This window comes from Centroberyx affinis, unplaced genomic scaffold (assembly GCF_046629955.1).
Source record: "Centroberyx affinis isolate AG114_WGS23_722 - 3 ecotype Tasmania unplaced genomic scaffold, CSIRO-AGI_Caff_v1 ptg002802l_1, whole genome shotgun sequence".
Taxonomy (NCBI): domain Eukaryota; kingdom Metazoa; phylum Chordata; class Actinopteri; order Beryciformes; family Berycidae; genus Centroberyx; species Centroberyx affinis.
Window position 1 is genome coordinate 188,508 of NW_027280948.1, and position 27,216 is coordinate 215,723.

Consider the following 27,216-nt stretch of genomic DNA (forward strand, 5'->3'; position numbering starts at 1 on the left):
ACCCCGAGAGAGAGAGAAAGAGAGAGAGAGAGAGAGAGAGAGAGAGAGAGAAAGAGAGATCTTGACACGAAGCAGCTTTGTAAATCTTTGTAAATCATCACTTTTGCTCCTGCCAATGTGTGTAATCAGTCAAGTTTTCAAAATCAGTAAGCCCACCCTCTCACTGACCATACAGGTTTAACTGCATGTACTATATGCATCTTGTATGACCTCATATGATACAGAGTCGAGCTCTCCACAGCTCTCTCTCTTTCTAAGATGGTTGCTCTGACCCTTCCTGCCAGCCCTCACCTCCCCGCCTGTCTCCTCCTTCCCATAAATCCATGGGGCTGTGTGTGCAACTGACCCCCCAGTGAAAGTGCCATGGAGCAACTCCAGATGTGAACATCCTCCCTCCCTCCCTCCCTCTCTCTCTCTCTCTCTCTCTCTCTCTCTCCCACACTCTCTCTTTCTCCCACTTCCACCACCAGTCACCCCCCTCCCCCATGCGACTACTACGAATTTTCCATTTCCTTTTTTGGTGAAAAAATCTGAAACAGAGGCGGGGAGGAGGACATTCACCAATGCCGACAGGAGAGTGTATCTGGCGGTCTGTTTGTTATTGGCCTGTGTGTGCTTCATCAAGGCGGCGAAACAGTCGACTCAGCATAAACAACAGCATATGTATACACATTCAGGCACACACTCATGTATACACACATGCGCTTTCTCTCTCTCTCTCTCTCACACACACACACACACACACACATACACATACACAAATGCTTTCTCTCTCTCTCTCCTCCTCTCTCTCTCTCTCTCACACAAACACGCACTTTCTTGCTCTCCCCTTCTGTCACACAAAAGCACCCCCCTCTCTGTCTCTCACACACATTTGCACAAACACACCCACTGAACTTTCCTAGAAAGACTTTTTTAGCACACCATAAGGGTTTTCTCTGGCTTAGACGGTAGACAAGCCCTTAGATATCTTTGTCCTAATAAACTAAAATAGACAGAATGGTTATATCACTGTTAGCTACTCAGGCTCACTATAACATTTCATAAATAACTCAACAGCAAACATCAGTTAATGTAAATTTATTTGATAAGACTTCACAAATAAATCACATAAATGTAACATTTAGTCATATCAATTATTATCTGATTTAAGTTCATACTGCTATCACCTTGATGGGATATTTTTCCATCTTAAAATGCATATTTGCCAACTCTGACTTGCCAGCATCAAAGCTCAAATAATGAAATATAGGTATTTTTTAATAATTTTTCACATACACGTGACAAACTAACAATGATAAAAAAAAACAAAAAAACAGCAACCAGCAACAAAATGAGGAAAAATAATCATGGCAGACAAAGACATGCATACTGCAGCATTACACTAAGGTAAAGCATTTCAGCTTCTTTTGGGCTAGCCCGTTCTTAAATGCTGGCTCTTTGAGCAATGGTAATATAAAGATTTAATACAACAAATTAAAAGACAAAAACAAGACGAAACTTAGTGTAAAATAAGTGTCATTGTAAAGATCAACAAAAGCTGATACAGGACAAAAAGTGGTCTGTGTGTCTTGTGCCATGTATAAAGTCTTTGAATTGTGTTTGTATGTGCACGTAACATGGTAGCAAGATAATATCTTATCCATAGTGCAAATGACTTTACTGATCATGACGAACATAGTTGGACTACCTCACTGATCTCCCAAGGCGTAATCAGCAAACTTGTTCAATGTTTCTCTCCATTTTCTCCTTCTTACTTTCTATTTTGACATACGGTACTATAATTATTCATAATTAGTCAAATTATAAATCACTTTCTGCAGCAATGTCAACACCCCCTTCTATTTAATAATATAACTTGTTCAGGAGGCATAAAGCAAGACAGATATAGTATGGAAAGATAATTGAGACTTGAGGAAAGGCAACATTCAAAATATGCATAAAACTGCAGTTAAAAGAGCATTACAACAGTAACTCAACCATACTTTCAAAATACAGACTCAAAGCATTACATATAGTGTATCAGTGTTCTGTGTCTGTTTTTCAGAGCCTCGCCTCCATTTTAGGTGGCGACTCACTCATATAAAATATCAGGGAAATGTTTGCAAAGTGGCATTTTGCTTTTCTTTGGTTCAATAGATACATAACATATATGTAACATTATTATTAAGGCACTCCATAAACTTTGTTTCACAGAATCATTATGTTTTGGGCTACAGAAAAAAATCGTTGTGGTGGTTCATCCAAACAATACAGCATCAAAATGGGATTTTGTGCACTATTTCAGGAATAAAATCCAATCCAGATAAGGAAAAATAGGAATTGAACTGTGATCTCTTTTTGTATTTGTGTGTGTGTGTGTTCTGTGTACGTTTGTATAAGAATGACCTGAGAGGCACCATGTGTTAGCCTGTATTACCATCCTCGGTAATGACTGGGGGTCCTGGAAATGCTGTGAGGATAGGTGTAAGGGGCGGAGGTTAGGTAAGTCAAGGGGAGGCTGAGGGAAGAGTGAATGGCTCCTCTATAGGCTACTGTTGCAGTCGCGGCACAGGATCCTGTCACCGTCCGGGAAGAAGCCGGCGCCCACCAGGGAGACGGAGCACTGGGAGCAGGTGAAGCACGGCTGGTGCCACTGGCGTTCCTCAAACGAGATGTACTTCCCTCCTCCAAAACCTGGGACAGAGAGGAATTCAAATGTACTATCATATGAGTTTGCAATTCTTATACAGAAGGCTAAATGAAGGTTACGTCTTAGGTGACAGTTTTGACTTGCTATCAGCAGCCTTCTCCAGGTGTCGGCCCCGGATGTTGTTGTGGCAGACTTCCACCGGATGTTTATATGACCAACTTGCCATCTGGTGTTGTGATAGCAAGCTGGTCACATGTGGTGTAAGCTCAAGGCCTCCTCAGGACAGCGTTCCAGGTATGGGGAAGTTGGTAAGCCCCCTCATCCCGGTTCACTGTCCGCGTGGCCTGTTTCCGGAACTACTTCTCTGATCCAGCGTTGGAATGTGCTGCTCTCAGAACTGATTATCTTTGCACCACCATGGTCAATGATGTGGTTTTCCCCTTTTGCAATGGTCTGAAATTGCACATTTGAGGTTCTCTTGTTCAGCTTAAGAGTTTTCTGGCACGCGCGTGTGCTCCCTCTGTCTCCCTTTCACACTCTGTTTGGTGTTCTCGGCCCGTTTCCAGCTTTCCCATACCTGGAATGCTGTCCTGAGGAGGCCTCCAGCTTACACCACACGTGACAAGCTTGCCACTACAACACGAGGTGGCAATTTGGTCCAGTGTAAGTCTGCCACACCAACATCCAGGGCAGACACCTGAAGAAGGCTGCTGATAGCAAGCACAAACTGTCGCCTAAGAAGTAAGTTTCAAACTCATATTTCACTCATTGCAATTCATGCTTGCTACAAAACATTAAAACTGGGGAACAAAGCCTTATGAACAGTTACAGGTGCCACGTGTAGCATTTTGTGTTTCTCAAAAGTAAGACGACATTTCCCATAAATGCTTCTTGTCACAAAGAGGATGTTGTTACTTGCCCCCCTCCCCCTCCCTGTTGTCGTTGGGTTTGTTTTGAAGAGCAAGAAGAAGGAAAAGCAACGCTAACCCAATACCAAAAGTAACGCCTGGAGTGGGACAGATTCACATAATGACTCAATATCGTAACCTGGAGTTTTACCTGTGATGGGTTTGCTGCAGGCCTCGCACTTCTTGGCGTAGAGGCTGCCAAAGCACTTGAGGCAGAACGGGCTGTCGTCTCGGGAGGTGAAGTGCTGACCGGCCAGCTGCATCTTACAGCCAGTGCACACAAAACACTCCTTATGCCACGGCTCGTCCCGATAGGTCACTCCACCTTTAGCCAGGGTCTTAAACGGAGATAGGTCAAAAGGTAATTTAAAGATCTTTTTCACTCAGTTCAAAATACTTGGTGTGGCTGCAGGTCCAGGATCCCAATCTGTATCCCTTTCACTTTTCCTCTTAATAAACATAACAATACTTTAAACATAAACACACTTTGTTTTAACACAGCTAACAATTTTTTCAGTGACTTGATAAAGTTACTGACCTTTTTACAGCGTGTGCAGCGCGGGGCGAACTTATCCTCATAGCAGGCCACGCAGTAGTGTTCATCCTTGTCAGGGATGAAGGACTTGGAGCCGATGGGCTGCTCACAGCTGTGGCAGATGAAACAGCCCTCGTGCCACGTAGAGCCACCGTACTCCAGCTTCCGAGTGCCTAGCAGAGAGAAAGAGAGATGACAGAAGAGACAGAGAGATAGAGAAAGAGAGAGAAGAAGAGAGAGAGAGATATGGAGGATGTAGAGGCAGAGGGAAAGCAGGCTAAGAAATTAATATTTTTTTCAGAGGGCATTTTTATCCCCTTGATGTGATTTTTAAGGGAAGTTTGGTGGTTTACGGGGGCAATTTTACTGAACTTTGAAATAATACATCTGCAATATTGGCAAATAAACACTCATTTTGTACTACTAAGATCTGTTTTATTTTAAATCATAATACCGCACCTCCCACACTTCTTTCCCACTGCTGGAAACTCACGGCAGGCCTCACAGACGAGGACGGTGCTGTTTTACCCACTCTGTCCCCAACCAGTTCATCTTCCACCCCTCGATTTTTAATGATGCTGGTTGTTTTATTTTGTTGTTGATCCAATGGTTAATGTGGGGTCTGCATTTTCTTCTATTGCCGACTGCGTGGTGCCAGCATTTTCTTCTACTTCAGGCTGTGTACTCGGTTGTTTTCTGATCAAAAACCGCTACATTTTTCTCGGCACAGAACACACTGGAAAAAATCCCCCGGAAAAAAATCCCCCGGTCACAGGCTCCCCATGAATCACCTAACATTCAGGCATGAATATTAGACAAGTCCATGAAAATAATGTGAACAGGATGAAATGCAAAAAAGGGTACTGCTAATTATCGGGGAGCAGTTTTTGCCCGTCATTTTTAACATTTCAAGAGCATTTGAAAGTTATTAAAATACCCATGAAAGTTAAATGAGTGTAAAATAGAATGCCAAAAACCTCCCACAATATCTCTGCACAGAAAATACTCTTAGCTCTATAACGCTCATAACTTATTTCATGCATCTCATCCTACTCAGTTCAACTACCTCATGGTGAACACAGTCTACTCTCCTCACATACCTCTAATACAACTGCGAGTATACTGCATGCTATGCTGCCTGATTGAATATACTGATTAAGAATTGAATGTTTATTTGTAGAGTGATATGTATAGTCCAGTGTCTGTCCTTGCACTGTCTCTTTGCCCTCTATAAGGTCCTGCTGTCCTTGAATGTGAAGGGTTTCATATCCATTTAGAAAAACATGTGCAAAAAAAATAAATGATTCTGTCCTCAAAAAATTAACTATTTTATAAGCAAATGTCTTAAACTAACTTCAATACTAACCCATAATGTGCTTAACATTCATGCCAGCAGTCAATATGGGAAAGCAGATGTCACTTTTTTAAATGCTGGATATCTCATTTTGGAACAAAACTCTTCATGTGTTCCTATGTACTCTGTTACTATGGAGTGTAGGTTGTCATCTCTCCACCAACGTTGCCAATACAAATTCCTGTATATTTATTGTAACTGGCAAATAAAACCAATTCCAATTCTGACATGAAGCTCAAAGGACATAAGTCTCAGTGGATGGCGACAGCAGCAACAGAATGTCCCTCTGTGGAGGAAATATTTTCGCCGAAGGATAAATTGAGTGAGAACAAAAGAAGCAGCTCACTGTCTGGGAGAGCATAACACTTCAACGCCTGGATGACTATCTCTGGCAACTGGGAGCATTTCAGCAGGTCTATCAGATCAATCTTGGTAACCAAAAGAGCTTCTGGGGAATCCATTTACATGGCTTTGATACAAAGTTGCCTCTCTCCTCTTGTCACCGGCTACACCACTTCAGCTTAGTATCCAATTATTAAACAAAGACAAGTGTGTGTGTGTGTGTGTGTGTGTGTGTGTGTGTGTGTGTGTGTGTGTATGTGTGTGTATGATTGCAGGACTATGGCTGTCGACTCTGTTGTTAGAGGATGGGATTTACTATTCAGAAGAGCAACAAAACCACATCTGAGTCTTCCTAAGGTGAGCTCACCGATACTGATAGCACACTAACTCTTACGAGTTTGCTGTATACTATTAACTTCCCATGAGCTTCCCTAATTACCATCTAACCTACCAGGAAGAGGTCTTTGATCTGATCATCCACCATAACATTTGCTCCTTCTCAAGGTGACTTGCTTGGGTGTACAGTAGACACCATGCAGCAAATGTGCTATCTTCACAAGAAGAAATTAATTGACCTAGAAATAAAGGGGAACGTCACACTCTTCCTGGAATCATTTGCTACTTTACGAGGGCCATGTTGGTCGCTACAGGGGCGCTGAAATAATTGACTGGCTTATCTCTTGTTATCATCAGACTGCTGGCAGCCCGCCAGCCCTGAGGATTTGGCTCACAGACAACAAGTCAAGCAGACTGGCAATTACTTTGTCACATTCAGCCCTGGCTGCTGCTCAATCCTGGACTCTTTGTCGCACTCTCTGTCTCTCTCTCTCTCTCTCTCCTTCCTCTATTTTCTAAACCCTTTTCCCTCTTGTATCTACTGGATCTTTGCCTCTCTACTATTCACTGCCTCTTGTTTCCGGGACACAGTGCAGGCACACTCTGCCACGTCATCATTTTCAAAACTCATTTGCTTATTTATCTTGAATTCTCAATGGGGGCGTGAACATTACCAAATGACAATGGTAATGCTTTGTGGATGTGTGGCACTGCATATGTTGCACTGTGAAATGCATTCTGTGTGACTGTTTCATGAGGTATTTCAAATCTCCCAGTGTCTTGGGTCTCTTTTTTTGAAAATTTGTAACCGATAAGCTCTTTTTCAGCAGCACTCTGCCTCAGCTCCACTGGAGCAACTGGGGGTCAAAGGGCATGTTGACAGGAGTAGTTGAGGGAGGGGAGAGAGTCTTCACTTTACTTTCTCCACTCAGGTTTTCTAAGCTGTGCAGGATTCAAAAAGGTGGCGGTCCAGTCATAAGCCTGCTTCTCTAACTTCTAGTGAGAGAATATTTTATCCTAAAAAAAAACTTTTGCATATCCTTAATCAATACAGTTGGTAAAAGAGAGTAAAACAGAGCGCATAAAGCTTGATGGGGCTTGGAGAATTTTGAGACATCGGCCCCGTGGAATATCTTAACACAAATCCCTCACAACACCCCTGCTTCCCTCTTTACCTGGCATGACGGTCTTGTCGCAGGCCACACACTTGGAGGAGAACTCATTACAGTAGCAGTCATTGCACAGCAACGCGTCGTCCTGGCTGGTGAAGGGCTCGTCCGCCAAGGAGCGGTCGCAGCGGAAACAGCGGAAGCAGTGCTCATGGTAATGCCGGTCCTCATAGAACAGCTCCTGGAGGAGACAACAAGGTCGTTTGAGGCCTTTTCATACACTGGGAATGCATAATGCAGTGGTTATTCCTGTGGGGGGTTGGTGGGTAAATGTAAGCACTGTGGCACAATATGCACAAAATAAGAATCACTAAAGAAGTCAAGGAAGTTAGTGATCTCAATTCTGTGGTGTTTCATCCAAACAATTATTTTCATGTAATTTACAGTCTCAGAATTGCAGCGATTTTGTAGGTCATCTAGAGCAGGCTATTAAGGGAAACACTGGAAAACTCAACACCAACAGAGGTTTCTGGTTACAACAGCATCAGAGAGGAGCGTGGGCTTGGCCTGGGTCAAACCGACACATGTAATATCCGCATAGGCAGTAATGAGAGGCAAAGTCTGTGTGTATATATGTGGTTAAAGTGTGTGTGCACGCATGTACTTTTGTAGAGTGTGTGTGTGCGCCTCAGTGTGTAAAAGAGGTCTTGACAAGGATGAGGCTGAATTTATGATGTATAGGCCACAGGGCCAAGAAAAATGCAGGCTTTATTTACTGTCCACTGCCCGTGAGAGTGTTGATAACTCATTGGCCTCCTGAACTGAGCAAGCTAGTAACTAGCATGCCACATTCTGTAAACTGCACTTAGTACCGTAAGCCGGTCTTAAATGATCCACTTCATGTTTGTGTTTTCCATTAAGGGAAGATTAAAATTTAACTTGATTGTGGGGAAGAGGGAGACGTTCCCTCATGCTGCATTTTTTACGATTTGAGACAAAATTAGCCCATTGGCTTATGTGGACTTAGTGGAAATTGCCTGTATAATTGCATGTTAAATTAGCCTTTACTGTGTCTTGCCACACAAAATATATAGAATACGCCTCATTTAGCGTGTATTAATGCATCATTAACATGACACAACTCCCGTTTTAGCTATTCAAGGCCATGTCAAAACACAGTAAAAAATGACTTAAAGCTAATTAGGGCAGATCCTTGGAGTGCTTTATCATGGTTTAACCCTGCATGCTATACAAAATGCCTCACAGTGTAGAACTTCTGAGATGATATGAAGGGTTTGATTCCTACTGTATATATCCATTATATATATATATATATATATATATATTTTTTTTTTTACCAGAAATTCATGACAAAATATTTAAAAGATATAAATGATTCCATCCTCACAAAAATACCTATTTTGTAGGCACAGGTCTCGACTTAGCAGCTTAAATACATTTCCATAATGAGCTTTAATTTAAAATCATTGTATCAGAGCAGGCATCACTTCTTTCCAAAAGGTGAATATTTCACTTTGGATTGGAATTCTTTATGTACACTTGTTATTGCTGTGGTGCAGCAGATTACAGGTCTGATCATGTCAAAATGGGCGCCTTACCCTGGCGTCATGGGCGATCAGCTCCTTGCACTCATCACATGTGTTAGAGAACAGGCTGTCGTAGCACGGGATGCAGTAGGGGTTGTCATCTGACTGGATGTACTTGCGGCCGTACAGGGACTCTTTGCAGTTGTCACAGTCAAAACGGTCGGCCATTGTGATTTGCTGTAAGCCTGAAACAGAAAAGAGACGCTTGGGTCAGCCACACTTCAAACAAAAAAAACCACAAGCAGTTCCAATTGAGGACAAGAGGAGATGAGGATAAAAACAGAGGGGCAGAGAAAATAGGAGAGTGGAGGAAAGGAGGGAGAGTCTAGAGGAAAGACTCAGTCACTTCACCATCTTCTGCACACCAGTTGGACATCGGTATAGACTTTCACTGCCAATATTTATGTTGTAAATACTTCTGCTTGTACCGGCGATGGAGTTGAGCTCAAACGAAACACAAAGAGCAAGTGGGAGGGAGGGAGAGAGAGAGAGAGAGAGAGAGAGAGAGAGAGAGAGAGAGAGAGAGAGAGAGAGAGAGACAGACAGGGAACATGAGATGGAGAAAGACATGACTTTCATGAGAGGCAGTACAAAACGCCTATTAACTTTTATTGCTGTGTGATGAAAGTGTGGTGCAGAGAGAGGGAGGGGACAGTAGGGAAAGAGAGAGCTGTCACTTTGCTTTCTTTCTATCACTATCTTCCTAACACTGTCAACCACTGCAATCTAACATAAAAACAACACAAAAATAAATTGAGGCAGCCTCTTCCATGCTTGAGTGGGAATAAGGTGGTGTATCCCCACATCTGAGGCGCGCAGACATCCACATGCCTTACCTGTAAATATTTATGAGGCAAATATCTAAATATTAATATATAAAAATATTTGTGAGCAGTGCCTGGACCCCCAACTGATAGACAAAGCCCAAGAGGCGTGTGCATTTATGAGTGTTTGTGCGTGTCAAAAGAGCTAGCACTCGCAAACTGTGTTTTGAACATGACTGCTGAATCTTGCAAGTGCCTTCGTTTCAGCATACGGATGCAACTACATGCATACACATCAGACAGATACAGTAGATATACTGTCTAAGCACATGGTTTTCACAGTTTGATAGGCCCCTTGATCATAGCTGAGCACACAACAAAGTGACAGAATAATATTGTGGGAGCATTATGGCAACAATATCAGGTTGCCAAAACATTACAGCATGGCTGGAGGAAAGCCCGGTGATAAGTGATACAGCCCTCTGGCAGAGTACACTGCTGGCTATTCATTTCCACCACCCAGTAATAATAATCACCTCTGATATAATAATCAATCAAACTTCAAACTGGGCTTGAGCTGCCCGTCTTACACACAGACACACACATGCAAAATCACCCACCTATGCAAGCTCACATCAGCACTAGTATGCATACATGCTAGCATGCATATACACATAGCATGCATGCAAACTCTCTCACACACATACACAGACACATGCATACAGTATAAAAGTGCATGTGTGGGTGAGACAGAAAAAGGAAGAAAGAGTAATAGCCAAATCACACAAGATCCATCATCAAAGAAAACATCAGTCCCAGACTCTCATGTTTCATCTGTCTCAGCCCTTTGCGAGACAAAAGCTCTTAATGAGCTGGGGTGAGGGAGTCAAGATCCAACAGACCTCACCTGCTCCCAGTCCTCATATATAACCCAGTGACAGGCTTTGGCTAACGCGACACCACTTACCCCAATCTGGAGAGGCACTCTTAGCCCCCTTCAATGGCCTTAAGACATAAATTAGAGAGTGTAAATGTTAGACAGCGCTGCGGCCATGTGTATACACTGGCTCACATCACTAGACTAGCCGTATCTCTCTATCTAATGAGGGAATGGATACTCCTTTAGGACCTGATGTCTCAGTTAAAGACGGTATCCATCTGGAGGTTATGGCAAAATGTCAGAATAAGCAGCTGTGGTTGGCCTGAGCAATGTATGGATATAGGAGTTGAACTTGCAAGGCTGTGTTTTAAAATTGATGTCTTTACATTGGACACACACCATCCATCAGAGTATTCCAGCGATGTTAGCATCAGCCCATATCCACAACGGTGAGATTAGATCAACAAAGTATAGAACTGAAAATGAGCACTATGACCTTAATGTTATCTGCAGTGCCAGGCAGGTATGTGCTGCCTTCGCTTGCCAGGTTAGGGAACGAGACGAGGCATGACTCACAAAGACGGGAAGCAAATGCTATGACGTCTGATGTCAGCTTTTATTTCCAAAGCAAATCAGGCAGCCGTTTATTGCCCTTCCCCAGTTCATTTGTTCATCCACTTACTAAAAGGCTGCAGAAAGTAGGTCATAAAATGCTCTTCAGACTGATTAAAATACATATGCTCTGTGACAGTTTGAGGAAAATTCTGTCCCGCATGTCTAACTGTCCTATACAGCCGTCTCTGTACCTGGGATGGATCATCCAGGGTGTTCCTGAGGCCGCCTATTTCCCCACTGCTAAAATCCCATGCAGCCTTGGCCAGCTTCCCCAACTACAAGTGTATTCATGGTCTCTGGAGAGATGTGGGTTTGAGCTAGAATAACTGGGTTGCCAGCAATCAGTTAAGATTAGGCAACGGAGAGCTCACTAAAGCACAGATGGGAACTTTACACTTACAAAGATTCCAAAGCCTGATACATAAATATGTATTACTTTAGAAAGGAAAAGGGCTTGTTTTGACTTTCAGGTCTTGTATTGTTGGCATGTCAGAGAGGATCAGTTAGAGCAACAATCTCTGAGTGGTGAATAGACAGCTAGAAATGAATTCCTGATGGTACAGGAACCAGGCTCTCACAGAGAGAGGCATGACGTCAGTGTATTGACCTCCGGGGCTCTGCGTGAAGACGTGACTAAATCCCCTCCGTCCAAAATCGCTTCCCCAGCATCAGCCTCAGAGAAGAAGGTGAGGGGGATGTTGTAATGTGTACGTGTGTGTGAGGGTGGGAAAGACAAAGAGAGGGAAGAGAAGAGAAGAGAAGAGAAGAGAAGAGAAGAGAAGAGAAGAGAAGAGAAGAGAAGAGAAGAGAAGAGAAGAGAAGAGAAGAGAAGATTTGGATCTGGTCCACAGTGAAGTCTAGTCTGGAGGCCAGTTCTCACAGGGCTTTGAACCCACTCTATCCTGGCTTCCCGGCAGAGGTCCATCTCCTCCATGCCCAGGACCCAGTGACTAAGGACCCCACTCTGGGTTAATAACATTCCCAAATACCAGAGCTGTGACTGACTTCAGCCCCATGGGAGAGAGTGTGGGCTTCAAGGAAATCACCACTGCCTCCACAACGATCCAGAAATACTGTACAGAGTTTTATTATAGTGTTGTAGGGAAGGGATTTCTATCTAATATAGGCAATGGTGCATTCCAATCTCTATAATGATCCAGAGGGAGTTCATCTGAAAGGGAGATTGAAAATATATCCAGATAAGTTAAATACTTCTATATAGGTCAACGTGAATGACTCTGCAGAAATGTTCTTCTCTGGTTCTCTTAACCCTTTCAAGGCTGGGGTATGTTTACTGTTGGTTGTTCAGTCTTTTTAACATATCAGGAGGATATAAGATAGCAGAGGAACGTCAAGGCTACTTTCGCCTAGTCATCACAACCCTCCCTGACTGACATGCGGGATGAAGTTCAGGGCCAATTGAGAGATGCCACAGAGCAACAGACCAATGCAAGCTAGCCAACTGTATGTACTATGCAGTTGCTGGGCAACATAGTCATGGTTGGTTACTGGGGGGCTAGCAGCTACCCTGTCCAGTCCGGTCCCACAGGCTGGCCCGTTAATCCCCAGCCCAAACTTTGCTCACGCTCCGGTTGGCTCCAAATGAACAGTCCGCACAGCCTGCTGGGAACGAGCCTGGCAACTCTTCCCCCCTTTCCTACTGCCTGTTAGAAGAATCTGCTTGTAAAATATCTGTTTGAGTAAGGCTAGACAAAGCACTAGACAGTGTGTTGCATCAACATAGGAGACAGATCATCTTGACTATAGCAAGCGGATGGCTGTGTTGCACAAGCAAAATGACACATAACTGTGTAATGTCTAATGTCTCTTACAGATACTAAAGAGATTACAATATATGGGCTGGTCAGAGGAAATTGCAAAGTAATTTGGGAATTTATAAATTTCTAGAGGTTCCAAAACTGTATTTAAAACTGTTCATCAGGGTCAGAATGCTATTATAACTGCCATGAACAAAACAGACTGACTTCAGGACTGGAAGCTGAATATTTCTCATCACTGTCTGGTTAAAGGTCTGTGGAAGCTTACTGCGGATAGGTGTGTATGTGAGTCAGTGCTGCTGGAAGTAGGCTAATGGTGAAAACATGGCTTTGGGAGGGGAGCCTATCAGAGTGATATCACCCTGAATGTGTGCATTAGCCAACAGGTGTTCGGTATCCAGCTCAGATCTTTGTTTGTCTCTGTGTACTTAATGACTGAGCGGCACACAAACAAGGACCAGACAGACGATGATTTGCACAAACACACATAATGTAGAAACACAAAACATAAGTGTACACATTCACAGGACACGCAAACACACACACGCACACACAATACTGTTCTTAGTGGTTTAAATTTTTTAGATATTAAAGTTATTATTAGTATTCTGGTATCGTGACAACACTATAGTCCAGTCTTGATTTGTGCAATCTCTCCAATAAAAGGAAACAAAAGAACCAACACTCTCTCGATGACGCTATTAAGACACACATGTTGAATAGCTAGTGGTCCTGTATAGCTCAATGGTAGAGTAACACTGCCAGAGTTGGTGGTTTGATTTCCTCTGGGGCCACCCATGCTAAAAATGAATGCACTCATGGTACTGTAAAGTACTTTGGTCAAAATAGTCCACCAAATGACATATGTTATATTTTGGATTTGGCAGTTTCTCCATTTACAGTGAATTGGAGAGAGATCTGAAGAAGAAATAGACACACACTAAGATCAAACACTTAATAGCATGTTTATGGATAAGCACAAGCTACTTCCTTGACCCAGGCACCCAGGATGATTTTACAATATTTCGGGGCCCATTTTCAGTTTCATTTTCACAAAGTCACTCTGAAAGCTATTGTCAAAGGAGCAGCTCTTGGTTTTGTCTCTTGTTGACAACACAGATAAGAGCCTTTCTAGCTTTAGGATGGAGGTGTTGATTATTACAAATAGTGGCAAATCTGGAAAATACTGACATAATACTGAATAATGGAACCATAAGAATAACATATGATACAACCCATGTATCTCTGTTTTAGGCTGGATTTTGTGCTGAAGATATTGCCTGCCCATTCCATTCCCACATCTCCTACTCTATGTGGAAGAAATCACAATGCGGAAGTGGTGTAACTGTATCCACCCTGATAAGACACCATGTAGATGCCAGTGGTGGAAATAGCAGCATAGTCTATGAATGACGCCCTTGGGAGAGGATACTGAAATGGTTTTGCATATTGCCAAGTGGGCAACGGTCTAAAAGTAAGTTGTGGCTATACTCTACTGTGTGGTCTACAAGAAACACAATTAGGGCAAAAACTTCAACACCAGGACAACTGCTGTATTTAGTTGGGTCTGTGTTTATAGGTCTGCTGTGTCTACTGCGATTTTCTGTCCAAGTGGATACTTCCACAAGTGTGAATTTTACTGTGCCTAGTATGTCTGCTGTATTCAAAGTAGTAGCACCCACAAAAGCTACTTGAACACCGTTAACTCTCTGTGTCTCCAGCAACTAGCTGACCCACACACTAAGCCACAGTAGACAGTAAAGAGTTTGTTGAGCAGATCCCCATAGGGTACGCATGGCTCTGTTTCCTGTGATACAGGTCCCAGAGAGAGTGATGAAGCAATGGAAGAGAAATCAAACAGAACAGTGGGACAAGGAAAAGAAAAAAAAAAGAAAAAAAAAAAAGGAAAGGGTGACATTTAGAGGCAAATGAATGTTGGACCAGGATCTTAAACCTATGACATGTCCTAAATCACATTGGAGGAAAAGTGAAAAGGCTGGGTTTGGATAAACACATACCATCACATTGTGCTCAGTCCGCTGCCTGGACATCTTCCAGACAGTGTAAAGCTCTTTAGCTGGCTTGGAGACGGGGAAAAAATACAGCGCTGGACACTTGAGTATATCATTTGAGGTAGTGAAGGCCCAGTTGAGCATGTCAAAAATAAAGCACAATGTCAAAAACACACTTCAGAAACGTTAATTTGTGTTACAGGCCGACGGCCACTTGAAAGGAGCCTAACAGGGATGTCTTCTGCTCTTCTGCTCTTATTTATTCGGTGTCTCATGAGCGTGGAAGACTTTCCATTTGGTGACTAATGCAAAATGGCAATCTCATGAATTGCACAAGACTTTTTCAATGGCCCAGAACTCATGTTTATGTCACGATGTCAGAGGGATTACATTCACGTTACTCTTCAGCGGGCCGGCAACCAAGGTCGGGGTCCTGTGGGAGAAGGCTCCAAATCCGCATATTCTCAAGGACGAGTCACTCCACAAACTAAATCCTGAGCGGTCAACATGACTAGACGTGTGCATGAACATCAAGTGGTCAGGACCATTTAGGACATCGTTTACTTGGCATTCTTGGCTCTACAGGTCACAGAAAAGCAACATACCGGCTTTGAAATATATTTGTTACATACTGGTTACATCTGGTTACACGTTCGGTGCGCTGTTCTTGCTGGCTTCAGCTGCATCAGATAAATGAAGTCCAGTATTCGAAAGGAGAGAGCGAGCCAATGAATCTTATCACAGGAAGAGAAGGAAATTGCTCATGAAGGAGAGATAATGCCACAGCTCCATTCATAAACACATGTGCTTATTAAAACAAGCTAATAAGTTATGGTTTGGGAAACACAAAAACACATTCTGCTTTTAATGGTCCTTAAACGTTTAGTACAATGTTAAAAAAGGAATGTTGCTTACTTGCTGGTAATAAACAGTACTAAACACTGTCAGTTTAGCAAAGCATTATGTGGTTTAGTGCAGTTGTGACACTAACTCTACCCCATACACCAGCACATCAGTCATTTTCATGGGTTGAGACATTTAAGGCATTGAGCAATCTGTGGTGATCAGAGTTTATACTATGGGGCCGGCACAGAGCCACTGTTTGGATGCTGTTGGTAAACAACCGGTGGCTCCAGTCTGAGAGTTGTCACTTTCTGCACGCTTTCCCGTATTAGAGGAGAAGAACCTGGGCCACCCACACTCTCAGACGGTTCATGAGGCTATGATCAGGAAGCTGCAGAGGACAATGCCATTTACTGAGGGGAGGGGGGGGGGGGGGGGGGGGGCAGAGTCAGACCTGAGACTGCTCCTCTGTGGGAGCCTGGGTCAGACTTGAGGATAGAGGACAGGCTGCAGGACCAGACACAGGAAAGCTAACCTGTTATTGTCACTGAGCATTTAAACATTGCCTGGTGTAGAGTGGGAGGAGACTGAGGGCTCAAATGAAAGCCAAGACCATAAACATAAAGGAGGAAAATGAGTACCTGCAGGAGAAAATGTCACCGTGGCCTTTGTAATTTGTCCCTTCTTGGCAACTTTTAATGACCATGCAGGTGCAGGGATATGACTTGATGTCTTTTAATATTAGCCTTGATTTTGTTGTGTGGTACACCTGTAGCATGACTGGATATCAAAGAGTGATAGAGGAAAGCTATGGGTGAATAATAGCTGGCTTGCAAGAACTGTACTTCAAAGCTTCTGGCCTCAAATATTAAAAGGATTTGATATGGTGATTTAAAGATGCACACCAAAGCAAAAAAAAGAGAAAAAAAAGAATGTTTGGTTATACTAAAAACACAAATTTGTCATAATGTGACATTTACTTGGCAAAATGAGATAAGAGGACGTGCTAGCAAGGGAGACTCCGTGTGCATGTGAATGACAACTTTCTGAAGGAGAGCCCAGCCAAAAATGCATTTGTCACATCTCATCTCTCCTCCTTCACAACCCTGTCTCAATCCCAATGTTCCATAATGCTTCACCAACACCAAACAATAACATTGCAATTACTCTAAATCATACAGTACTCTCCCAACCACCATGAGGGAAAGTTTGGGACTTGGGAATGACTCCGAATTTATTTTTATATCACTGTGCGCGGATGGTCAGAAGACTACATTTTTGGCCTACATTTGTCTTCCTTTGAAGAAAAAAAAATGCTGCCATACATTAGAGTTTCACATCTGGTTTGCATCGGGGAAACTATGCAGTCAACTCCTGTGTGCCAGTGGAGGTTCTGGAGAGTCATTGCCTGGAGAATGCAGGAAAGGCTGTCTTTTCATTCTCTGCGCTGGTATTTGCCGGTAAATGTTTAGATGGCAGAGAGAGAGAGAGAGAGAGAGAGAAAGAGAGAGAGAGAGAGAGAGAGGGAGAGAGAGAGGGAGAGAGAGAGAAAAAGCAAATCTGAAAGCAAGCAAGAGAAAAAAAATAAGTTTTGACCTCTCATGCTAGCTGATCATAAGGTGCATTCAACACACTGTGGAGAGAAGACAGGAAAGTAAGGAATGCAGAAATAATGGGGTTAAGAGGAAAGTGTGATGAAGGCACAATATTCAGCAAAAGGATTAAAAGCTAATGCCTGCTGAACAAAAGATAAACCTGTATAGTAAAAGGAAAACCAAGAAAGATGCTGAAAGATCTCAGGGTGACGGTTGTGGCTGCAGGGGGTCTCGCTCTGTGCCTTGGTGTGGCTGCTGGCTTTAGACTGATAAAGTTGAGTAGGGTTGTTCAGAGGCCACTGTATAGCTGTATGAGAGGCGGAGTATATTATTTCTCTTTGAACAAACAAATACAGCCTTTAATCCCAGGACCCCCCTCCCCAACCCCCCCCCCCCCAGTTTCCCAGGGCAAATTTATGCCCAAACATGGCCATCCTTGTCACTGTCCTGTCATCTGCTCAGCCTGACTGTCATCATCTGCTGTGTGATCTGGGGGGCACTAGGGCAACCCTTTGAAAACCGAAGCCTTCACTGGTAATGTCACGGCGGAGTGAGGGAGAACCCATCTCAATTTTGATACCATCAGCGTGGACCTGTATGTATTCAATGTATTCAATTTTAAGCCATGCTGCCTTACACACATACTTAAAAATTTTGAATTCGGCCCAGTTTACATTAAAATCTGGGCAGAATGTGAAGTATGCTCAGTCGGGTTAGGGCACTCTCACTTATAAACGGGCTGATTCAGTGACTGGTTTGCGAGCCACTGGGGAGGATGATGTTTTCACTTGACGAGCCCACAGAGAGGAAACAGGAGGAGCCCTTCTGATGCAATACCGTCAATGGCAAAATGACAATGTCATTTTAGTCTGTATTTTTGTACCTCTGCCACAAGCCGGACACAGCAACCGCTCGCAAGTCACCACAATGGAAAGTTATTATCTCTTGACCATTCCTCTAAAAAAAAAAAAAAAAACCTTGGAGCTAACCGAGTTTGGGCTAGAGATATGGCCTGAGTCAGACTGCATAAAGTTACACAGGTCTTATGTACGTTTGAGCTGTTGGACCATTTGATGTACGCACTGAGGATTTCGGGCATGCCTTTGCTTGTGCCCAGGTTTATTGAAAACCTTGGCTTCATGGTCCCTCCTTTTTCTATGGTGGAAAATTTTCCTTTTCATGTAATATACAGAGTTGTGCAATGAATTACTGCTCTCAAGGAGTAGTAAGTAATGAAGTGTTATGATTACTTTTGAAATGAGTAACGAGTAATGCATTACTTTTTTGAGTAAAGAGCCCAACACTGCCAACAAGCATATATCATTACAAAGATCAGGATACAGCTATAGTTGAACGACTTGTTATGAAACTCAGAACTTGAAATGCGTCATTTATCAGAACCCAGTCCATCAAAAAACCATCCAGCCTCTTATCCTGCCTTTCCAGACCAGTTGATTTCCTTTGCTCTATGACAATACAAATACAATCCTTCCTGGTTTCAGTGCGATCTACCACCGTTTCAAATTCCTACTTACCAAATGGACTAATTATATAGTATGTATATTTCAGAACTGGCTGGCTAAAAGGAACTGCAAAGACCATTTAATTTTGAGACAGCACAGTAAGCATAATGCTAATGACTGCAGCAGCATTGGTCTTAACATCACCACGTGTCCTTACAATTGCCATTTACACAGTAGGTTCATGGCTATTGGTAACCCACAGGGCCCAAAAACCAAGGCTAACTTTGAAGCAAAAGAGACAAAATGGCTCCTCCAGACCGGTCATTCCCAGGTGGTCTCCTAATGCCGCTGAGTCAGCACAGCTAGCCAGGGCATCAAGGAGCTGGGCTAAGGTTTCAAAGGCCGCACACTCAGCAATCTAAGCACGCCGCGATGGCCACACACAAATGTGCACTGCATACCCACAACTGCTAGCAATTATTCCTAACACACGCAGACACGCACCCTCGGCTCGTGGCTGCAGTGATGGCACCTGACCCTGGGGTTAATGCCTAGACGGGAAGCGTTTTTTTTAACCATAACTCTGAACATCCCCAGACTTGAATATTCAGCATGTTGTCATAAGCAGGTGGACGTTTCAAATCTATGTGTGCAGAGGTTTTCCATGGGTATTACACATGATAAGCAGCGAGAAGAACCCCCATTCTTGAGAACAGCTGCATGAATTATCTTCCACAACTGCGACAGGCCGAATCACTCTCACCAAGAACCACCGCTCTCCCCGTCTGACTCTGTAACCTTGAGAAGATGGGTTCATATGTGGGGAAAAGAAAAGGCATTACGTCGGTCCAAAAAAGCAGGGGGGACCTGCCAAATGTGAAACGACCGGGATGAATAACTTCAGAAGTCATTTCCAGTATATGCGGCCATTTTTTCCCTTCTCAGGCACATCTCCCTGGCAACGTGTAAACAGTGCCCTCATTCCGCAGGGCCATAAAACTTTTGGCAGTGATGTCTAGCCCTCGCTTCATCCTCTGCAGCGTTCACTGAGGGCAGAACCCGACGTTCTCTAGGGGATGCTGTGGCAATGTCAAAACTGATGACATAGTGTTGTGCCACGTAAAAATATTGAACCCATGAGGGGACTCAGACTTCTGATCAATGCATCACAAACAGAGATAATGCAAGATGAGTTTAGACTGGCCGACTATTTATAGTGGAGTAGTGTAGCCAGACTTCAATACTTTGCTAGAAAGTCAGGCAATCAGCCCAAAGTTGCAATGAATTTTGTATTCTAGAGCACCTCACTGTAAATTTCCACTGTACAAAACTGACGATCTAAAAATAGATGTGATAATGTGGGTTGACCTCTCTGACACGTCTATCTTCACCATTTTCCTGTCATAAAAACGTAATGTCTTCTTCCTTTATTCTGGTATTTGCTGTGAGACCAAAAGTGGGTTCATTTCCTGCTGGACGACGACCCTTTGACCAGCGTGGGGTCGACAACAATGAGGAGTCCAATTCCATATGAACACACACTGTGCTTCTTTCCTGTTCCCCCAAGCAAAGACATCTCTGGGACATCTCAGAAAGGCGGTCACACACATATGCAAGCACGCATACACAGTCATAAGGAAGAAAAACAGGCGTATAATGTGTAAACACACTGACACAGACCTGCAAAAAGACAAAGTAACAGAGACGGAGACGTTTACAAATATAGCCTTCAGCCATGCAAGCATATGTACTCACACACACACAGAGACGCATGCACACACACATCTACACACAGTTCTTAGTTCTGAAGGATGCAAAGCTAAGGGAAGACAGAGGGCTAAAACAAAAAAATAAACACGGCAGCCAATCTGGGGGGACAATGGGTGACTTGTGCAGGAAGAGCAGACACAGTGAGCAGCTGCATACACACACCAGCAGTTTGTTTAAGTCTCTTTGTGGCGACTTCCCGTTGAGTTTAATTACTGCTCATATTCGCAATCCCTGGCTTTTCTGCTCACATAAATGAAGCTGATAAGATCAAACAATTCGATGTATTTAGGAAATGAGTTTCAAACAAAGTGGGAAGATCTTGGTACTAACAATCTAAACACATTGAGTGGATGATGAATTCAAACCAGACTGACGTACTGGGACTGACTACTGCCAAGCCGACCTCCTTAGTCCTCAATCCTCACTGGTAGAGCAGGGGATGGAAGCTTTACTCATTCAAATAATGATGTCATGATTGGTGAGACTGCTGGAGAGAAAGATTTAAACTCCACTCCACTTGAGATAAAATTCTGCACAACGAAACAAAAAAAAGAAAACTAGTTGGATTGTGTAGAAACATGTCTCCCTTGACCCAATTTTTATGATCCCCAGTGGGCTCCTCAAAAAGGGACCACCTCCTTTTCCTTCTCCCCTTTCCCTCTCTCTCTCTGTTTTCTTTGACCTTCAAATGGGTTACTGAGGAGCAAGTCACGTGTCCACGGGATGCCTTGGCAGCTCATTTTTGCATGGAGGAAGCCAAACGCACGCTGATGAATTGCCACAAAATCAGGAAGTGCATATATGAGTGGTGCACCAGTGGAGGTCAGTGACCTGAGGGTCGTTTTTTTTCCCTTGCCGTACCGCCGGGAGAATGCCCCGGCTCTGAAATGCAGCAGGCAGGCCGTGTGGCTGGAATGAGCTCACTTCAAAGGTGTCCATAAATCATGCTGCCATGCCCAGGACTGCCTCCACTCTCCACATCCCCCAGTCCCCCACCCACCCTTTTCTCTCTCTGTTGTCCTCCAGTCTAGTCTCAGACCTTGGGTCTTAGTGCATTCACACACTTTATACCATTCTGCTCAGAGTTTATTAGATCTTACCGGTCCTTCGTGTGCATTGCTGATACATTCTTTTCGGGCTTTCTCATCCACCCGCATTGCCAGATTAGATGAGTTTGATCTTGTAGTAACCAGGCCATGAGCGGGTCATGTTAACTAAATCATAGCAGAAGAATGGGGGAGTGGTAGACTGTAAACATGTATTGACCTAAAACAGATTAGTATTGATATCATTGGAAATAACAATACTCCCTTTGGTATACAATGGATCTCCATGGAATTGTCTGAGGTTCAACTGAGTCTCGAGAAGAGCTGCAAGTTCAGAAATCCTATTGCTAGTTTCTCGACTTTGCCAGAAGAGAGCTGCAATCCGTCAGGTCCTTATCTCCCACTGTCACACACTGGGATCTCTTTATCATGCAGCCATGCAAAACACCATTCATCTTCCCCACCTAATTCATTACAAGTGATAAAATGCAAAGTCCCAGCTCCAGTTGTTAAATGAAGAGACAACGTGAGCACAGGTGCTTTGGTAAACACTGATAGCGTGGTTGAATTATGTTGCTTCCTAAGCAGACCTGTCTATCTCTTTCAATCTATTAACCACAATCCCCCCTCTCTTGTCCGACCCCATTCTGTTTTCGTCCTGCGCCTCTTTCCTATATAGGAGAATTCTTGGCTTGTAGGATTTCGGTAACAGCACTGAACAGAAAACAGACACTAACAAAGACAGTGTGAAGCTAGTCAAAGGCACAAGGTTCTCGTCATGGCTCCACAGCCTCTTCATCGATCAAGTGAAAGTAAATGTATGTCACACATGGTGTAAATTAACAGGATATATAGCTCCACCTTGAACAGTGAACTAGTGGGATCCACTGGCACTACAGAGTAGATGAAGGTTAAAAGCTACATGGCACAAACTTGGCATAAATACAGTACTGTGCAGATGCATTGCAATACACCCCTGTCTAATCGAAACAAGCATGACATGGTGTGACCAATGACCATCATCACGCATGCTGACTTCTCATACTATGGGCTGCTCTTTTTCTTCCATTCTTTCTTCAGCAATCATTAAACCTTAAACAGTTTCCACTTACCAGCGTTGAGAAAGCGGGCGATGGGATGAGGGATGGGGGCAGTTGAGGGGGGCTGAATACTTCCACAGTGAAGTCATGGTGCTAGTGTCATTGGCCTTATGCTGTGCTTTGCTCACCGTCTGGCCCCCATTTTACCCATTGATCTAATTTCCACTACCAGCACTGGATGTGGTTCTGTTTGAAGCTGGATGTTTAGGTCCATTAAAGCACCAACCGAATTGCTAACGTATGGTGGACCTTAGGAAAAGTAAAGAACAAACAACTTAGTGATGTTTGCCAGACTCTTGAGAGGAATGGAGCAAATGTGTAGAAAATACAGTTTTCTGCTGAGTTCAGTGAGGTTTGAGAGTCTATATCTGGCATGCCATTTCTCTAAGATCATACAAGTGGCTCTTCTTCCCTAAGCACAATAGCAGAGGAGCAGGAGAACTACACAGCAACGCCTAACACTCAAATAACACAAATATGACCACACTATGGCTAAACTACGTTGTTAACTTCAAAAAGTGAAATCCACAAGTGACTGAAGACTAATAGTGTATCTTGGAGGTAAAATCCAAGCAAAGGAATAACAGCTGTTAAGATATGAGTTGTACTCTGACCAAAGGTTCTCTAAACCTTCCTGGTCACAGTCAGGTTCAGTGGTCAGATCAGGGCCAGAGTCAGCGCTGTGGGTCCTCTAGTCGTAAATGGCTAGAGGGGGTTGGCTGGAGGGGGTTGGGTGGATATCAGGTGACATCATACTTCTTCCCTGATGATGACATGTCTCTTATGTCTGTCGCTTCTTTAATGAAGTTACAAAAGAGCGACAAAATGTTTTGATTCACAGAACCAAAGACTGATTTTCATGGCCACAGAAACAAAAGAGCACAATGCTTTTGGATCTAAAGGGGCTTGGAACAGCATACGATTATGCTAAACAACAGTCGAAGCAAAACAACAACAACAGCATTCTCTGGTATTGGAGGCCTGGGAGCCATCTGGTAAATGTGTTGAATGTAAATGCTCTCCTTCTGGATTGAGTTATGTCCAATTACTACAAACATCCTGAGCTCAATATGATCTGTTGGTTGTGAACATTCTGTCAAACAAAGCAATATCTCTGTCTAATGATCTCACTTCACCGTTTTCGCGAACTTTAATCACATAAGGTGCATGAGAGTCTGACATTGGATTTCTTGGAGAATCACAACATGTTCTTTCCCACCCTTGTGCACATTTGTTGTGGTAGGGGTAAAAAGTCATTGGAATTTCTGCACACTAATACAAACCTTTCCATGCTGGAATCAAAAGGAGGTGGTACGCACAGAGCAAACTATACACAGTAGGGACTTGCATTTGTCTCCGATTAAGCCTTTCTGTGACAGCTCGTTGACAGATGTGCCTACAAGCAATAATGGTGTGCTTGGGCCACTCCTCTCTCCATCTCATCCCTTCATCCTCCCTCTTCACTCCTACTGAGGAAGAAGCCAAGAAATCCCTCCTTGGCTCTCTGTTACTCGTCCCTGTCATAAATCACTGTCATTTTCTCATCGAGGAGCTGGCGTCCTTTTATAGCCACGCCAAGGACACTTTCTCCCATTTATGGCTCCTCCAAGGCACCATATGAGGGCCGGCCAACGTCCAATGAAGGTGAGAGAACGCAGGGAGGCATAGGAGGCCAAGAACCATCCTGTCCACGGCAATGTGGAACACTGACCTTCTGTCCTGACATCCTTACAAATCAGTGCCGATCTGTGCCCAAATGCTGCCAGGTACACTCTTCTCTGTGTACTTTGTAGAGGGGCGACTGTCATATACGCTTGGATTTATGGTCCAGCAACTGACATAAGTCTACACCTCAGTGCATGTGGCAAGTCTGGCCTGTCTCAGCCTGTCTCCTTTGAAGAGACTATTGTCTCTTCACTAGAGCCATAGAGAAGAGAGTCAGAGGTTGAGAGACAGTGTGTGTGTTATACTAGAGAGCAAAAGATACACAGAGAGAGAGAGAGAGAGAGAGAGAGAGAGAGAGAGAGAGAGAGAGAGAGAGAGAGAGATGAGGGGAGGGGGTGCACTGTAAGAGATTCCCGATAAGGAGTCGCATTCTTGATCGCTCACCAGTTTCATCATGCAGAGCAGGGATTTTGCCACTGTTTACTTTAAGAGGGGAATGCTCTTGCTCACAGCTGCACTCCAAATAAACACTCGTATATTTATCAGAGGAGAAATTACATATCTACTCTGAACAAGTAACAGCTTTTCATTGAGTCCAGCGAGTCGTGTCCTTTTGGGCTCATCCTGGGAAGTCAAGTTGCGCAAGGCAGAGGAAAGCATCGACACAAAAACACAATGCACATTTGCATTAACAAAATGCAGGGACACGTTCACACACACACACCACCATACACCCACACTCTTATGACTACACTTCATCTGCCATGATGTCACAGTTATTTGGGTTCATTCTTTGCAGATGTGGAGGCCGACCTCATTAAGTGTTTGGGAAGCAATCAGCGCTAATGCACTCGGGCAGTTGGCATGGTAGCAAACTACTATGGGCAAGGTGACTAACCATATAAAGACACAACTACTGCAGCAGTCGGGGGGTGAAGGTGGTGATAGTGGCATTGTGGAGCAAACAACATATACAGTGCCAAAGCTAAATTGCCTCTCCAAGACATATCTGTTATGAGAGAGTCCTGCAAGCATGGTGTTGTGGAGAAATACTTTGTTAACAGCCCACTCTCCCTGGGGTTTACAGTGTTTTGAAAGGTGCCAGTTTGAGCCTCGGGCATTGTTGCCTTGTTTGAGGCCTGCTGTGTATCACTGTGTGGTTAAGGACTGCATGCCACATGGCCTCAGAGTATTGTCCAATTAAGCCAGTGTGCCTGGTAAGCAAGAACAACCAAATAAGGGCAGGATGACGAAGCTGCTACTCCCATACAAAAAAGCCACTCAGTCAACTGCATGCAGGCGGATGACTATTGTTAAATGACTGTAGGCTTACTCAGAATATACTTAATGGTTATCACTAGTCCTAATTCAGAGTTCAGTCAGCCCCAAAGATTTAGCATTAAAAACCTTCATTGAATCTAGAATAAAAGAAATCAACAGTCTTCATGGCTTTTACTGATAAAGTTTTGCTTCTCCAAATTAGCAATAGCAATTCAATGCTGTACCAATTCTGACAGAAGCCATGATAACTGTGGGTCAGTGGACCAGTGATGCCCTCAATAAGAGGCTACCCAGAAAGATATCAAAAGATTGTTCCATAACACTCTCTTTCCCTTGCCTGAGTCCAAGATGTGGTGTTACAGTATGAAGCGTAAGCCTTGGCTCTTTACTGTCTCATCTCTCTTAGCACTGTAACAGGGTGAAATTACACACCCCATGTACTGGAGAAATTCTCCTTCCCCCACATTCTTCTCCTCAAGTGCCTCTGTTAACCATAGGTTATCCTATGATTTAGCCATTAGCCACAGCCCGACATAACCATTACTTTATATGTGAATTCATAATACACATCACATTACCAGTTGTATAAAAACCACTGCAATTTGTCTGCAGACTTACAATTTGTGCCTCCCCCTCCTCCTACTTCTCCCCTTCTGTGTGCTGCTTGATGTGACTTGCTAAGTTGGTTTTGGAGGCCTGTTCGCTGACAAAATATACTCAGCTGTCATCTGTATTTATGGGCCTCCATTTAGTCAGCGTGTAGAAATGTAGTTTACCTGACATAAGATCTTTTATGGGTGCCAACGTATTGAGCAAACTGTCATATTGTGCAATTCGAGAATGATTTTTACACGTTTGGGCAAAGGAGAGAGTCATTGCGCCCCTAGCTGAGGCGCAGCACTTCCAGGGACAGTCAGGCTGGTTTATCTGAGATTCCGTTACCCAGAAGGAACCGTGGCAGGTTAGTCACATGATGGAGGAGTTGGTAGACACTGCATGTCTTGCATCATAGCATTCCTTTCATCAATTCGTATCAACTGCACCTACCATATACTGTTGTTGGACCATGCCCTTCCCCTCCTACCTATTAAGGCGAGGTTGAAACAGTCACGGCTGACTCACGCTCAGCAGAAGTTAAGAACATGACCGAGAGTGATGATGAGGTGGTGAATCGACAGGACTTGCGCACCAAAACAACATCTGTTTCATGTGGGAACCATTGGTAAGGTTAAGGTACAGTACAAGAGAGAAGTTTACTGACTTCCCTGAATTCAGCATGTATCAAATGCAGAAGAAGAAGGGTAACACAAGGTGAAAGGTGAAGTGAGGCAATGCATAGCCTCATAAAACATGTAATTACTTGGTATTAAACTAGTAAGTGTGTAGTTATAGAGTATTTGCAACTCTGTGCATACAATTTGGCATTTCCTTTGAAAACAGCATTTCCTTTGAGAATAGCAGATAAGTGCTAGGCTTAGGCTAGACCTGTAATTGTATACCTAGAAGAATGTAATTACCCCATTAGCACAGAGTGAATTACCTTTTAGTCTCCTTAGCTGCCTATATAAAGTTTATGTCCTC

At 43.6% G+C, this 27,216-nt stretch overlaps 1 protein-coding gene across 1 annotated transcript in view; it reads right to left on the reverse strand.

Annotated features, from left to right (window-relative positions):
• Nucleotides 1–1,064: 1,064 nt before the first annotated feature.
• The window catches only part of fhl3a (four and a half LIM domains 3a), a 29,889-nt gene continuing 3,737 nt past the window's right edge, over nucleotides 1,065–27,216 (reverse strand). The window contains exons 2-6 of the mRNA XM_071535953.1: nucleotides 8,836–9,008; nucleotides 7,283–7,457; nucleotides 4,079–4,248; nucleotides 3,692–3,878; nucleotides 1,065–2,676 (exon numbers count right to left, since the gene is read on the reverse strand). Coding sequence (XP_071392054.1) covers nucleotides 2,525–2,676; nucleotides 3,692–3,878; nucleotides 4,079–4,248; nucleotides 7,283–7,457; nucleotides 8,836–9,008 — 857 coding nt within the window. The 3' untranslated portion in view covers nucleotides 1,065–2,524. The remainder of the gene's footprint in view (nucleotides 2,677–3,691; nucleotides 3,879–4,078; nucleotides 4,249–7,282; nucleotides 7,458–8,835; nucleotides 9,009–27,216) is intronic.